The 16326-nt window shown below is 43.8% G+C and overlaps 1 protein-coding gene across 4 annotated transcripts in view; it reads right to left on the reverse strand.

The window, feature by feature from the left end:
- The window catches only part of grin3bb (glutamate receptor, ionotropic, N-methyl-D-aspartate 3Bb), a 105958-nt gene that overhangs the window by 15400 nt on the left and 74232 nt on the right, over positions 1-16326 (reverse strand). For all 4 annotated transcript variants that reach the window (XR_006083436.1, XR_006083437.1, XM_024421098.2 and 1 more), the window contains exons 3-5: positions 8033-9125; positions 7749-7894; positions 3194-3309 (exon numbers count right to left, since the gene is read on the reverse strand). Coding sequence is in view for 2 of the 4 variants with exons in the window: in XM_024421098.2 (XP_024276866.1) it covers positions 3194-3309; positions 7749-7894; positions 8033-9125 (1355 nt within the window). In the remaining 2 variants the exon portion in view is untranslated. The remainder of the gene's footprint in view (positions 1-3193; positions 3310-7748; positions 7895-8032; positions 9126-16326) is intronic.

The following is a 16326-nucleotide window of genomic DNA, read 5'->3' on the forward strand; positions in this document are numbered from 1 at the left end:
TCCCCGAGGTCCTAACGCTTGTCTTGAGAGAGGAGATTTCCTCTCTTATTCAAAAGCAGGCTATTCCGGTAGTCCCCGTGTAAGAAATACAGAGCGGTTGGCACAGCCAGTACTTCTTAGTCCCAAACGCGATGGAACGTTGCGTCCCATCATGGACTTGCATATTTTAAGCAAGCACCTCAAGGTTTGCAAGTTCAAAATGCTCACACTTCGCCGGCTATTCTCGTAGGTGCATGCCAGCGATTGGTCTATAGAGCTGAATGATGCGTATTTTCATGTGGCTATACCATCCTCCCCATAGAAAGTTTCGGAGGTTTCATTTTGAGGGTGTGGCCTACGAGTTTCTGGTCCCGCACCTTTTCTATGGCGGCGGCCGAGGCTTTGGCGCCAGTGCGATGATACCTGTGGTCCCTCTGGGACATCTGTTCATGCATCTGTTTCAGCTCTGGGTGGTTGCTACGTGTCTGGACGCATCTCGCCACTGCCATCGGACAGCTCAAGGCATCCCTGTCTTGCTTAAGGGCTTGCATAAGCCTCACTCGGCTGGGATGGGACCCTTATCAACAACGACCACCGCTGCTGCTCTCCCCTCTGACAACCCCGGAAGACCCTTCGCCAGCAGCCACAATCTGTCTCACAAAGTCAGCCCAACGGACGTTGAGCCTAGCCGGAGACAGTTGTCACACAAACTGGTCCGAGCCAAAGCCTCCTGAGCGTGTTATCCATCCCAGGCAAACAGGACAGCCTCTGTGAGTATCTTTAATTTTCATTGTGAAACCACATGCCCTTAGGACACAGTCAGAGGTTAAACTCGGCTGGCTAGCCTTTTTGAACTTACTTTTACCACTGTCCATCTTACGGAAGGAAGGAACCACTGGCTACACAAGCAGAGCAGAAATAGTGGGGTTTTAGCCAACACAAATTCTACCCAAGCAAGGACAAATTAGCTACACAAGCAGAGCAGAAATAGTGGGGTTTTAGCCAACACAAATTCTACCCAAGCAAGGACGAATTAGCTACACAAGCAGAGCAGAAATAGTGGGATTTTAGCCAACACAAATTCTACCCAAGCAAGGACGAATTAGCTACACAAGCAGAGCAGAAAGTAAGCAGAAAGTAACACAAAACCGATACCAAGACCCAAAACTCGAACATCTAGGGGGACGAGTATTCTCTCTCCACTAACAGACACCTAACTCGGAGCTGAATCTCGTAGTCTTTTTGTGCTTGAACAGTTAGTAAATTGCGTGGCACATTTTTCCTTCAGGCGAAATATCTGCATCCATTGGCCCGTTGGGTGTGATTTCTTCAGGTGAATATGATTGGTCGTTGACTCCCATATTATGTTATACAGAGTGACTGAATGAAAAGGAACTATTGGTTTTCTACCCAAAGTTGCAAAGAAAACATTGTGATCTACTTAATAAACACAAGAGACCAGCAAAATTTAGGAAAATGTGGCGGTATAGTAGGAACAGCAGCATCTAGTGGTCAGAACTTGGTACTTTCACACTACTTTAAGGTAAATAATGCAAGTGACTTGAATTAGTAATTTCCCTCGACAGGGTTGGAAAAACCATCACCAGATTCACATGCAATACATTTACATAGTGTGGAGAAGCAATGCTCCAAGTCACAGCTTCATACTACATGTCAAACATAGAAAACTGATACTGTAAACTGGTTGCTGGGGTGGGATTGGCATGGGGTGTGGGGGGGGTCCGTGGGTGGCTACTGTTGTGGGGGGTTCTTATGTCTTTCTCATTAATAGGAAACGGTTTGGTCCAAATCGGATGTTGGGTGCTAAATGTATTGGACATTATCTGAATCTTATAAATTAAAATGGCCAATTTGGGTGCATTCAATTAGCTCAATTTCTCCGAGATAAACTGTTATTTCTACAGAATAATGTTTAAGGAATTCCAATCTTGCCTGTTTCTCACTAAAAAAACTATTTCAGAACAATCTGAGATGGTAGGTGTCATGGCTTGCTGAAATGACATGGAACGACTCTCAAGGTTTAAACATTTCCGGAGGAAAAGGTAAAAAGCCAATCAGGAGTGTGTGTGAGTGTATCTCTGTGTGTGTGTGAGTGTATCTGTGTGTGTGTGTGTGTGTGTGCATCCTGCCCATTGATGAATCTGAATACACAGCATGAGCTGACGTTCTACATAGCCAACACCGCAGGCCTGCCCTTTCAGTCTAATAAAAACAGCGTCCAGATGACAGCCTCTTCCACTACTGTTCCACCTCTTCCCCATCCTTCTATTTCCACTCCCCACCTCTCAAATTAAAGTGACGTGTCCCATGGAAACTAAATAAGCCACATCAATATCTTATGACAGCTCAAGTTTACAGCCCGGCTCCTTGATTCCATATCTCAGTAGGTATGCGATATTGGGTCAGGGTTAGGGAGGGATGCTTCTCTGAAACTGTGCTCTTCAATCCTGGTTGAAGTTGAGACCCACAGGGCATGCTGGCTTTTGTCCTATCCCTACACAAATACATCTGATACAGATAACCAAGTACTCATCAAGACCTTGGTGAACTGAATTAGGGTTGTGTTGTTAAGGCACGCAAATTACGTTTAGTTCAACATTTTAAAAAGTACTAGTATGTCTCCATTTCACGCTGTTTCATGCTGTTTCCTTCCATTTCATGCAGGGTTGGAGTAAAAACCTGCACACTCTGTGGGTCTCCAGAATCCATTACTAACTGCTATAGAAAAGGCTGACGGTGAAAAGAGAACCTTAATGCGTGGACAATGTGGGAGCAGCAATGCAGAAAGACAAAAACAGAAAGGCGAGGCGCGGGAATCTGTTTCCACTTATTTCTCCTAATCCTGCCCCGGCTTCTCAGAGACAGGGGTGTGGTGTTGATTCAGACAAAATAGCAGCAAACATATTTGAATAATTACATATTCAAATCAAAAGAATGTGAATTTGAGATGTAGGCGAACTTAAAAACAGGGAGAGGACGGGGAATACAAAACACACAGACAAACAAGTGCATGCCCACCTATACACCGGGGCACTCTCGCACACACACATAAAAATAAATGTACATTGTGACGCACGTACACATAAACGTGCACAAGCAGACATACAGCCAGCATATACACACAACAGAAGATAAGAGCCACCAAGTGTGAGGTCAAAACAACACTGTGTTGGGGTGCACAGGGGTTTCTTACCTTCGATGGCGAAGGGTTTGCCCACGGTGAGCAGCTTGCAGTCTGCGTCGATGGACACCTCGTAGTCCAGCAGGGCCTTGTCCATGATGAAGGCATCAAGCTGAGGGGGATCTACCCTTCAACACACAGGGAGAAGGGGTTATAGACAGAGAACAGGGGACAATGGAACGCACCCACAAAACGCACGACAACAAAAGTCATGTCCTAAACGCTAGGTCTACACACCAAAACAGGCCACGTCCCAATCGCCACAAACCAAAAAGGCCAAGTTTGAAATAGATCATGTCCCAATCCTACGCACCACACACCAAACAGGCTATGTCCCTAACAAAACTTTTACCAGTCGCCACAAACACTCGTCCCTGTACCTCATCCGGCCTTGGGGACATTTCCTCCCTCATTCCAGATGTAGCACATGAGCCTCGTTACCATCATGATTATACTTCATGTCTCAGTGTAAATGGGGGACCGCTAGGGAAATTGGGCAGAAGGAGAATAGTAAAGCAAAGCCATTAATCGCCTGTCTGACCAAACAAGACTGGAATGAATGCAGAGTACACTGACTGAGGCAATGGCAAAATGGGAGAACACCCAAATCAGGCACTCAACTACTTTTATGGCATGACCCCTGACTAGGCACATTAGCTGTACCAGAGAGGATTATGGGTCATGGGAACTGTCGGATTGCAGGCTCAAGATGTCAAAACAGCACATTGTTATGTGTGTCAGCTTTCGGGTCATCTGTCTTCAATTGTAAGGAGTGGATGACCTCTTGGGTAAGAAATTTTCTGGCACTTTGGCTGTTTAATCAAACCATCCACTTAGAGGAGTTATATTGAGTTATTTTGCAACTGAGCCTGGAACACAAGCCACAGGTCTTTGTAAACTCCTGTCTCAAACCAATCCTGCTCATATGGTTGCCTGAGCGGATCTCTAATATAGACCTGTAAAGAAAATCAACCAGAAGCCTGTTTCAGAGTGGAAGTGGAGACGGGTTGGTCACACGGCCCAGAGAGGCCTGGAGAACATTGCAAATCCTTGGAATCCTCAAGGCAAGTGAAGAAGGGGACGTCCAACAATGACCTGGTGTCTAGAAGCAGAACTCAAGAAGATCCACTTGTCATGGCCTGAGGCAAAGAATGCGGCCCAAGACCGGCAACAATGGAAAACTTTAGTACAGGCCCTATGTTCCTCCGGGGATGAATAGGAGTAGCCCTTTACACTTGTACCTGTATATGGTTGAAAATGGCACAGTTGAACACTGATAAGCGCCTAATTTGGAACGCAGTGGCTGTACAGTAAAATACTATATATGATGTCAGAGCTCATGGTCTCCACTTCACAGCTCTGTATGGGTTTTGACTGACAGCCATTCTGAACATGAGCACTGCGCTTGGCAAAATGATGCCTCCATTCCTCCCGCTAATTAGGCAACTTTTGCAAATGTTTTGTTGTCTGAGTGAGGGAAGCTGTAAATTACGAGAACTCGATGTAATTTTGAAAGATGATACGTTGAGAATTATAATAAACATCATACAAGCAGGCCAAACACCCGTGAGTCCAAATGTCCACTTCACATTTCCATCTCATAAAACCTATGTAATACACAGTGTCAACGTTTAGGAACACGTATGTTTGATGTACAGTTACAAGATGACATGGCGTTTCACCCTACGTTGTCCTGAACAGAATGAGTGTATGTTTGTTTTAATTGTAAAGAAGATTTGCCGCGGACCACACATCAGAAGGCACTCGTGACTCCATTCTATTACGATCTGCTTCTCTGAATTGCCTAGTAAAAGCCTAACACTGTAATATCGTATCTTATCATTTAGCTAGTCATGTTAGCAATTGATTGTGCTAATCAAATTCTGCTCACCTGACCCAGATGGCAAATTTATTATTCACCGTTTTTTGAATTATGTAAACAGCAACAGTAATTGCGTAACGGCGAAGAAGCAGGGCCGTGTTCCAACGAAAACAACTACAAGTGTAACAGCCATTAAGAAAAGCACCTTGTAGTTGAAGACGCTTCTTTGAGTCATAAAAGTGCATTGAAATGACTAAGGAACTGTGTGCTCTTTGATAGAGGTGTGTGGCCACTTCGAAAAACCAGTTAGACCTCTCACTCAAACACTTCTCATTTTTTTGTTGTCAAATTTTCCAAGAATATTCTTATCATGTTAATGAATGTATCTAGAGTATTTTCAAAAACAAATATGGCGAAAAGTAAATGTAAAATGCACATAAAATCTACAGTTTGGATAAAATCTACAATTTGGATTCAGTGTGGTGTCCTCACTTTTAGTCTAATAATTGTTCCATAATCTCCAAACTGTTCCCTTTTCAATTGCTACAATGGTTATGCATATGCTTTCCCTTTTCTCTTCTGTAAGAAACAGTTAAATATAGCCCTATCCATATAGGCCAAATCCATATAGGCCGAGTGTAATTAAGGGTAAATCCATTTAAATTCAGTCCCTTTTTGACATCATCCCTTTTGATTTAAACAACACTTCACATATATGTTTGCCCATGGGAGAAGTGGTCAGACAGTGACTTTTTGGACCTGAATGCCAAAACATTCAGGAGATTAAGGTGCTCAAAGATGACCTATTTTCCATACCCCAGCATACCATGAGACATCCATGTCTTCATCACTGGAAAAGATAAATGGTTGAGTTTGACATCATTTGAAAGTTTACAAACAGGGTTGTCCAACTATTTCATAATTTCTTGAAAATAAATGATGACATTTAAAAAAAACCATTTAACGTAAACTGGAACCTATTTTTACATCATCTGAGGTTTTTGTGTCGTGCCCACCATTGGTTGAGACACAATGTGCTCTTAAATAGAGGGTGGTTGTCATTTCAGTTATATAAATATATTTCGTAGAATGGATCTATTCCTTCAGAACACTGCAATTCAGCTGGTGCTCCACTGAAGTTGAAATCAAATTGAAATCGTAACTTCTAATTACTATCCCGGAGATGGTCACCGGTCCATCCACCGTCAAATGTTAACACAAATGGTCATATCTATTCTATCTATATTTCCTTGATTTCAATAAGTTTCTGATGGAGAATTGACAGTATAACTTAAGCGAACAGATATTCCCATTGAAGTCAATATTCTCTGATGTGTGGGCCTCAAAACATCTTTGTGGTACCAATTTCAATTTTATTCCCATTTTAGTTCATTTGTTAGCCAAAACATGACACTCACCCTATATTCAAGAGCACGTTGTGTCTCAGCCGATGGCAGCCACAACACAAAAACCTCCGATGATGTATAATATGGTCTAAGCAACAACATATGCGAATATGAAAAAAAAAAGTTTATTCGTTTTTAAATGATTGACGTTTAAGGTTAAACAATTTTTTAAAAATGTATTATTAAAACAGTTTTTTTCTCTCAATAAATTACAACGTTGTTTGACAACCTTGTTTGTAAGCTTTTAATTGATATCAATCTCAACTGTTTATCTTTTCCAGTGATGAAGAGATGGATGTCTCATGGTATGGTGGGGTATGCAAAATAGGTAAACTTTGAGCACCTTTATCTCTTCAATGTTTTGGCATTCAGATCCAAAAACTCACTTTCTGACCACTTCTATAATGGGTAAATATGTATAGAAGGTTTCGTTCAAATGAAAAGGGGTGCTGTCAAAAAGTGTATTCAAAGGGATTTGCCCTTAAAAGTAAGTATTTGCAACACAATACAAAAAAATATCTGTATATGGCTACTGGCTAGCATAGTCAAAAGATCTAACAAAGCAAAGATAGGCGGATCCACATTCCACAGTCACACACACACGCTCAAATGCCAGCTGTCTTCTCTCTCCTCGTTTGAATTGAACTATAACCTCTTTCATCCACCTGAAGTTCAACCCTGTGTAGAGAGCCATTTTGTTTGTGTTTGCTCCCTTTCACATTTCATCTTTTTTTTGAAGCAATACCACTGGGCTCTCCTCTCCATTGCCTTTCTCTTCTGCCTGCCTGGATGACAGACTTAAGTCTGAGAACCACAACAAACACTTCTCCCGTAGGAGGGAGAGAGGAAGACAGAGAATTCAAAACTCTTTCTTGACAGAGTAGAAAGAGAAAGTATCTATCTACTCTGTGTTCTACTTTATCCACCTCTAGACAAATAACTTCAACAATGCTTATAAGCACTCACAAGAATTTGGGGTGGCAGGTAGCCTAGTGGTTAGAGTGTTGGGCCAGTAACCGAAAGGATGCTGGATTGAATCCCCAAGCTGACAAGGTAATTATCTGTTGTTCTGCCATTGAACAAGGCAGTGTTCCCCGGTAGGCTGTCATTGTAAATCAGAATTTGTTCTTAAATGACTTGCCTAGTTAAATAAATAGCATTTATTTGGCTATAGAGCAGAAGTGCTGTGGACAATCCTACTCTTGGAAACCTACTTCAGAAGCAGCTGCTCATCAGGACCTTGATTAGCTGAATCGGCTATGTGAGTGTAGGCCTGGAACAAATCTTGCGCAATCTGTAGTTCTCCATGAGTGGGGTTGTATATGTTTTGATCTCTTACTTGAGGGTGGACACTCCATCAGGTGTGGTGGGCTCATTGTAGCGCCTCATGTACTCGTGCATCTCTGGGAAACTCTTCTTCATGTACTCCTCGGCACTGCTCTCCCTCACCGTCCCAAACCTGAAACCATGGGACGGATGGTGGAGCTAGGGAGGAAAAGAGGGAGGAGGAAGGGAGAGGGGAAGAGAGGGAGATTGGGATGGGGGAAAGAGAGGGGAAAGAGTTAATAATCAAAATAAATAATTACAGACAACATTAAAATAACTATTAAGTGTGGGTCTCACCTTGGCGTCGTGGATCCCCGAGAGCTCCTCGAAGGTCTTCTCGCCGACCATGACGGCGGCCAGGTTGGCTGTATAGCTGGACAGCACCAGCAGGCAGAAGATGGCCCACAGGTTCATCAGAAACCGACCCGTCCAGCACTTAGGAGTCTTGCTGGAGACTGTGCGGCCGAACAGGATGGCGTAGCACAGGTTGAGCGCCGACGAGTAGGAGAAGACCCGCAGGCGGTTGCGTCCGTGTGGCGTCATGCCAAAAGGGCTTTTCCACTCGTAGAGGGTGAGGAAGAGGGCGGTGATGTGCAGTGCCACGAAGATACCCACCCACATGGACCAGTGAAGGGGCCACATGAAGGCGCCAATGGGCGCCGCTGTGTCCTTGCTGCGCACCAGGATGCCTAGTGAGGTGGAGAAGAAGGGCGAGGTGAAGTCGATGACGCGGCTACGTACTGAGTTAATGCTGAATGAGGTGACGGCCATGTCGGCCACGCCATTGAGCAGGTCGCCCACCAGCCCTGTCCAGCGGCCGCTCTTCGACGCTCCATACTTCCCGTCACCCACGATGTACAGGTCGTACTCAAAGCGCAAGTCCTCGGCCAGTTTCTCCAGCAGGTCAATGCAGTATCCGTAGCAACACTTGCTGTAGTCCGTGGGCAGGAAGGTAGAGTTTCCCGAGGCACGCTCGCTGAAGTAGCTCTCCAGCATGTCCGAGCTGTTCGTCCCTGCGTCCAGGCAGTACTGTCCCGCCGGGCAGTTCCCGTCCTCATCGACTTCCCGCGTGAATACAAAGGGGTGCTCCACCAGGGTAACTACCCGCACCCGGCTGTCTGCCACAGGCATGCCTGGCTGCCACCGGCCCCCACTCCTCTGGCCCTCCCCCCGGTCGTGGCCCTTGCCATTGGGACCCTGCCAAAGGCTCTGGTCCTCCACCTTCAGGCGGCCCCCCTCCCAGCTGCCCACCGTCACCCAGGTGGGCTGGCCCACCGCATCCCGCCGCAGGCTCCAGATGTGGAAGCGCTGAGAGGTGAGAACCCGGGACAGGTTCCTCTGCACCGACACCGGCCCTGTCAGCCCCGAGAACGACGTGTTAGACAGGAATCTATGGGCCAGAGGAGATCACATTAGATTCAGACTATTTATTGCATGCACTTGTGAGAGTCCGACGCCAGCGCATAATAAATCACCAGTGTTTCCCATAGATGATTTCTTATGGTGTGGTGGGGGGAGGGGCATGTATGGACTCCAATAGCTTCTTGCCAGAGGGATAGTGAGTCAGACTGTACAGTTTTAAACTTACTGTACAAAATGGATGGACCGTGAACTGCATAGCAGACAGTGACACATCTGACCTGCAGCACAGTCTAGACAGACACCGGTACTGTAGTACAACATGTCAAAACCCGGATTGGCATCTATTGAAGCCAAACGAATCCACCCTGCACCTGCAGCAAGGCCAACAGTGTATCATCACAACCCTGACTGACAGCTAGATGTTTTCCCCGTGGCTAGGATTAGCTGTTTTCTGCCTGTCACACTTTGGGCCTCCTCACAGACTGTAAACTCTAGGCTCAGCTTTGTCAAGAAAAATGTTGTGTCCCACGGGGAACGCCACATCCTTTCTATGTGGGAACGTGTGTCCTATTTGGTTGAGACATTGAACAATGAGATTTCCAACTTTATTCGCTCACTCAAAAAGACAGCCAGAGGTTTGTTGAATTCCCAACGTGTTATCGCTGTGCTTTATACCATTTAAAAGCAACGCCAATTTCCAATGGAAGAACAATGTCTGATTTTTGGTTTAGATGTCCTCTAAACGTGTTAGCTGCACTTTCAACCGTTTTAAAAGCACAACAAAGTTTAAATGGGAATACAATGTGTGATATTTGCATTTATGCAACAACTTAATGTGTTATCACTGTGCACAACCATATGACCTGGATTGCAGTTGAGATTACATGAAATTAATGTACATGGTGCAAGTGATCAATGCTGTTCAAGACCTTCAAGATCTGCGACATTTGCATGCTATATTGAACATGCAATTTCTATGATTACATAAGAAGACGTTTATAGTTACATTAGTCTAGCCTCAAAATGTTGAATAAATACTGTTACATTAGTTTGTAAGATAGTCTTAACTTTAGGCTATTTCCTGTACTAGAAAAAGATGATTGAATTGTGTTTGGTTGACAATGGAGGATAGTTTCATCTGAGCCACTGGCTTAATCCTATTCTTTAACTTAGATGTTTGGTTTAGTTGGAGACGTGAATCCAACATACCATTTGTTAACTTGTCAACAAGTCAATAGGCTATTTACTGGATTGCAAAGTGATTTTGAATTGTTTGGACGTCAACAAGTTTATCTACAAATGAATCATTTATGTTGGATTCACATCAGGGGTGGCAGGGTAGCCTAGTGGTTAGAGTGTTGGACTAGTAACCAAAAGGTTGCAAGTTCAATCCCTCGAGCTGACAAGGAACAAATCTGTCGTTCTGCCCCTGAACAGGCAGTTAACCCACTGTTCCTAGGCCGCCATTGAAAATAAGAATTTGTTCTTAACTGACTTGCCTAGTTAAATAAAGGAAAAATTAAAAAAACATCTCCATCTCAAATAAGAATCAAAGGTGATTTGATTTAGGCCTGTTCTTTAACTTAGATTTTTGGTTGAGATGGAGATGTGAATCCAACATATCAATGATTAATTTGAAGACAAACCAGACTAAGTGGCACAGATGGAACTATCCAAGCAGAAGATACATCTCCTTCAAGTGTTGATATTTGGTTGCGTTGACAACCAATTGAATCACTGACATGTTGGATTCGCGTCTCGATCTCAACCCCAAAAAAGTTTAAGGATAGTACTAAATCTAATCTAATCAAACTTTAAATTGTACTTTAAATTAAGTTTGATTTTATTTGATTCAGGTCATTTGTTAAAGTGCATTTAAAGTTTGATTTGATTTTAGTTTCTTCAACTTTCTTTAACTTTGATATTTGGTTGAGCTGGAGACGTGAATCCAACATATCAATCATTCATTTGTAGACAAACTGGATATTGAATTGTGTTTGGTTGTCAGCGCAACCAAATATCAACATTTGAAGGAGATGCGTCTTCTGCTTGGATAGATGTGTCTGGTTCTCTGTTAAGCCTACCTTTAGGAATGACTTCGGTAGCAACGGTGAACATATTTAGGTATTAAGAGGTCTCTCAACAATCATTCTCACGATAACACATTGGTAGTAGTCAGCGACAAATATAAAAGCTGGGCTTGGTTAAAACCCTGGATGGCAGACCAAATTAATAGCTGTAGATCAATTCTCCAATAGGAGGTACTGCCGAACCTATTGTTTGTTGTTTGTGTTTTATAGTTGGTATAACGTTGAACATCTGAAATTGTTACAAAGGTAAAAATTCAACATTTTTTATACATGGTTTGTCTAAGTCGAAAATTGGTTACAATGATAACAATCATTGGGTTGAAATTTCACCCTCAAAACAAGAGTTGATGACTTTTTAAAATCCACTAGCCCTCCAATTAGTTACGGCATATGGGTTTAGCTTAGCCTAGCGAAGGGGTCACTTCAGGCAATTCAGATCCAGCCAATCCCATTGGCTAAGGGCAGTTGTGACAGTCATGTTGAGTCGTGAGGAATGTGTGCGGCCATTAATAATAGAGGTGGCGCCGCGTGACCGCTGCTGAACTCCTTCCATCGAAAAGAAAAAGGCAGAGGGATGGATGAATCAGAAAAAGGCAGAGGGATGGATGAATCAGAAAAGGCAGAGGGATGGATGAATCAGAAAAAGGCAGAGGGATGGATGAATCAGAAAAAGGCAGAGGGATGGATGAATCAGAAAAGGCAGAGGGATGGATGAATCAGAAAAAGGCAGAGGGATGGATGAATCAGAAAAAGGCAGAGGGATGGATGCATCAGAAAAAGGCAGAGGGATGGATGAATCAGAAAAAGGCAGAGGGATGGATGAATCAGAAAAAGGCAGAGGGATGGATGAATCAGAAAAAGGTCATTAGGCTCCATACCTTTAGGTAATTCATTTCTCCCTATCTCAGCCTATATAGCCCCCCACCTCAGTCCCACAAGAGGGAAAAGGAGCTGAATGCCATTACATCATTACATTGAAAGGCTATGCGTTTCTCTTTACCAGTAGGTACAGGTTGTAATTACTTAAAAGCCCCCCCCAACCTGTACCTTCTGGGTTTCTCTACAGCTCCTCTCTTTACTCACTACCATCCCTCATGCATTTCTCTCATATTCCATTCCTTCCTCCCCCGAAGCCCTCTTCTCTCTAATAGCTGTTCTGTTATGTAGCTGTTATGTGTCTAAGTGCCATCATGATTATGACACTTCATCATGGAGTTGTTCCTGAGCAAAACGTCATCGTAAGCTTGACATCGTCGATCTTTACTAGGCACTAGGCACCCAGTGCAATCCCATTCATTTGATGGCCCTCTTAAATGACCTGGTAGAACTGAATATAGTTATAATGGGGTGATTTCCAAAATGTTTCTCATACGCGGAGACGCCGTAATGTTGTAATCATTCTCCTCTGTGTTGAAGCCCCAGGCAACAAACTCTACTCTTGAAGCTTACTGCTCACCACGGGAAAATGGCTTGCCTTTTTAGGCCAATGAATAAATGCGATACACCAGTACTCTAGCAGTCCAGCCGCCACCACTTATTTCCTTCATAATTTCCACTATATTATTTTTTCCAACATGTTTTAGCTGAGTCGGGGTACAATTGGGCCCAATTGTAGCTCATCCTATTGTGTTTTTGTGCTGAGACACTGTCTGCATGGCTAGCTTGCGCAGCTGTTGTTACTCTGGTCCATGGCAGATACAGCGGGTGTAAAGCTGTGTGCTGCTGTCGCTCTGCTCTGAGCCACTGAGAGGCAAAAAGGGCTGTGGGCTCTTTTGATAAGGAAGCCTGCCTGCCTGGCTGGCTGGCTCCCCTGTTGGGGAGGCAACTGACTGGAACCCATGAATAAAGCTTAAAGCTCTACCCTCCTCCACTTCATTTTTGTATTCCAGCTGGGTGTGCGTGCGCACACGCGTGTGTGTGCGTGTGTGTGTGTGTGTGTGTGTGTGACAGGAAGAGAGAGAGTGTGTGCGTGTGTGAGCATCTGTCTGTGTGTATGTGTGTGAGAGAGAGTATTAAGTGTGTGCGTGTGTGCGTGTACAAACACACTTTAGCCTCACTCCATACACAGGAGGCTGCATCTATCGCTGTGTTTGGAGGAGCTGCTCTGTGGTTAGGAGCTGCTCTGTGGTTAGGGGTGACTAGCAGTCTGACCTCAGCAAGAGATAGGCCTATTTGCAGACTTATGCAAACACTGGGAAAGAACCACTGCTCAACTGTCTATAGCACTTACCAAGTCCATTATAATAATATGGACCCAAAAACATTATATTCAGACACAACTTGGCTAAAAGGAGGAGATGTAAGACTACGTATTTATGTACGTATGTACGGTGCATTTGGAAAGTATTCAGACCTCTTGACATACCCACATTTTGTGATTGATTGATTAAATGTTTTTTTTCTTCATCAATCTACACACAATACCCCATAATGATGAAGCAAAAACAGGCTTTATACATTTTTGCTAATTTATAAATAAAATGTTTAACTGAAATGTCACATATCACAAGTATTCAGACCCTTTCCTCAGTACTTTGTTGAAGCACCTTTAGCAGCGATTACAGCCTCGAGTCTTCTTGGGTATGACGCTGTAAGCTTGGCACACCTGTATTTGGGGAGTTTCTCCCATTCTTCTCTGTATATTCTCTCAAGCTCTGTCAGGTTGGATGGGGAGCGTTGCTGCACAGCTAATTTCAGGTCTCTCCAAAGATGTTCGATCGAGTTCAAGTCTGGGCTCTGGCTGGGTCACTCAAGGACATTGAGACTTATCCTGAAGCCACTCCTGCGTTGTCTTGGCTGTGTGCTTAGTGTCATTGTCCTGTTGGAAGGTGAACCTTCGCCCCAGTCTGAGGTCCTGAGTGCTTTGGAGCAGGTTTTCATAAATTATCTCTCTGTACTTTGCTCCGTTCATCTTTCCCTCGGTCCTGACTAGTCTCCCAGTCCCTGCTGCTGAAAAACATCCCCACAGCATGATGCTGTAACCACCATGCTTCACCGTAGGAATGGTGCCAGGTTTCCTCCAGACGTGACGCTTGGCATTCAGACCAAAGAGTGCAATCTTGGTTTCATCATTTCAGAGAATCTTGTTTTTCATGGTCTGAGAGTCTTTACGTGCCTTTTGTCAAACTCCAAGCGGCCTGTCATGTGCCTTTTACTGAGGAGTGGCTTCCAGTTGGCCAATCTACACTTATGAGTTCAAAACGGGTTCTTCTAAGTACCTTATGGTTCTAGGCACTGAAAATGGCCCCCAAAAGGTTCTTCCAAGAACCCCATAGGAGGTGGGGTTCATCGAGGAAGCTCCTTAGTTGGTGTGGGTTCTTGCAGGAACCTAACTGCCAAACATAAACATTTGGATTTTAATTTGAAAGAACAGCAGGTGCAGGTACTTAACTGAAAAATGTAAAGATCTCCTCAATTTAAGGTAAGGTTTGTCCCTTGTATGATCTAAATTTATATTGTTTTATGGTGAAACCATCTATCTTTTCATATTTGTGCAAATCTTTCTAAAACAGAAAATGGACACAGTTCAATGGATATTAATCAACAAGGAGCTACACATATGTAGGCTATGAGAATATGTTGAAGGCTGTCTGTATTGGGTGCACATGACTGAACTGCTCACTTTGGTGTCTGTGTCTGCAGGTATAGAGACAAGGAGGCATACAAAGGTATGTCAATTGGTATTGGTATGTTATGCACATTTACCATCCTCCCTTACCTATTCAATGAATATCCCAGAGGCCTCTACATTATGGACAAGGTATGTGTATGAAAACCATGTTTTGTTAATTACGTTTTGGGGGATTGACAGACTCCACCCTCCCTACACCGCGGATGAATATAACAAGAAACCTGTTCGATCACCATGCACTGCAAAATCATACTGGCTATGGATTAAGAAATTTGTCTTGGCCCCTAAGACTCTCAGAAACCTTTACAGACGCACAATTGACAGCATCCTGTCGGGCTGTATCGCCTGGTAAGGCAACTGCACCGCCTGGAACCGCAGGCACACTGCCTGCCCTCCAGGACACCTACACCACCCGATGTCACAGGAAGGCCAAAAAGATCATCAAGGACAATAACCACCCGAGCCACTGCTTGTTCACCCTGCTTTCACCCAGAAGGCGAGGTCAGTACAGGTGCATCAAAGCTGGGTCCGAGAGACTGAAAAACAGCTTCTATCTCAAGGCCATCAGACTGTTAAACAGCCATCACTAGCCGGCTTCCACCCGGCTACTCAACCCTGCACCTTAGAGGCTGCTGCCCTATATACATAAACTTGGAATCACTGGCCACTTTAATAATGGAACACTAGTCACTTTAATAATGTTTACATACTGCTTTACTCATCTCACATGTATATACTGAATTCTATTCTACTGTATTTAATAAATGTCACTCTGAAATTGCTCGTCCTAATATCTATATATTTCTTCATTCCATTCTTGTACTTTTAGATTTGTGTATTGTTGTGAATTGTTAGCTACTACTACACTGTTGGAGCTAGGAACATAAGCATTTTGCTACACCTGCAATAACATCTGCTAAATATGTGCATGTGACCAATTCTTTACATGTATTTTTTAAATGGAGAACATCAACACAGCAGAGGATATAGCCATTGGAATTGGGGCTCTGCTGGGCCTTTACCTCATATTTGGATTTTTGCCACTAAAATCATAATTAAACACTGAGAACTAAAAGATTGTGTTATTGTTATGCATATTGTTATCATTAATAATAATAATAATAACAGGGGGGGTAGTCCAAAAATGAACCTCAAAACGTTCTTCAAAACGTTCTTCGAGGATCCATTAAAAGGGATACTTAGAATAACTTATAGGGGTTCCCCTAAACCCCTAAAGGATACTCCAGGAACATTTTATTTTTAGAGTGTACCATAAAGGCCTGATTGGGGGAGTGCTGCTCTTCTGGAAGGTTCTCCCATCTCCACAGAGGAACTCTAGAGCTCTGTCAGAGTGACCATCGGGTTCTTGGTCACCTCCCTGACCAAGGCCCTTCTCCCCCGATTGCTCAGTTTGGCCACACGGCCAGCTCTAGGAAGAGTTCTTGGTGGTTCCAAACGTCTTTCATTTAAGAAAGATGGAAGTCACTGTGTTCTTGGGGACTTTCAAT

This window comes from Oncorhynchus tshawytscha, linkage group LG05, assembly GCF_018296145.1.
Source record: "Oncorhynchus tshawytscha isolate Ot180627B linkage group LG05, Otsh_v2.0, whole genome shotgun sequence".
NCBI lineage: Eukaryota > Metazoa > Chordata > Actinopteri > Salmoniformes > Salmonidae > Oncorhynchus > Oncorhynchus tshawytscha.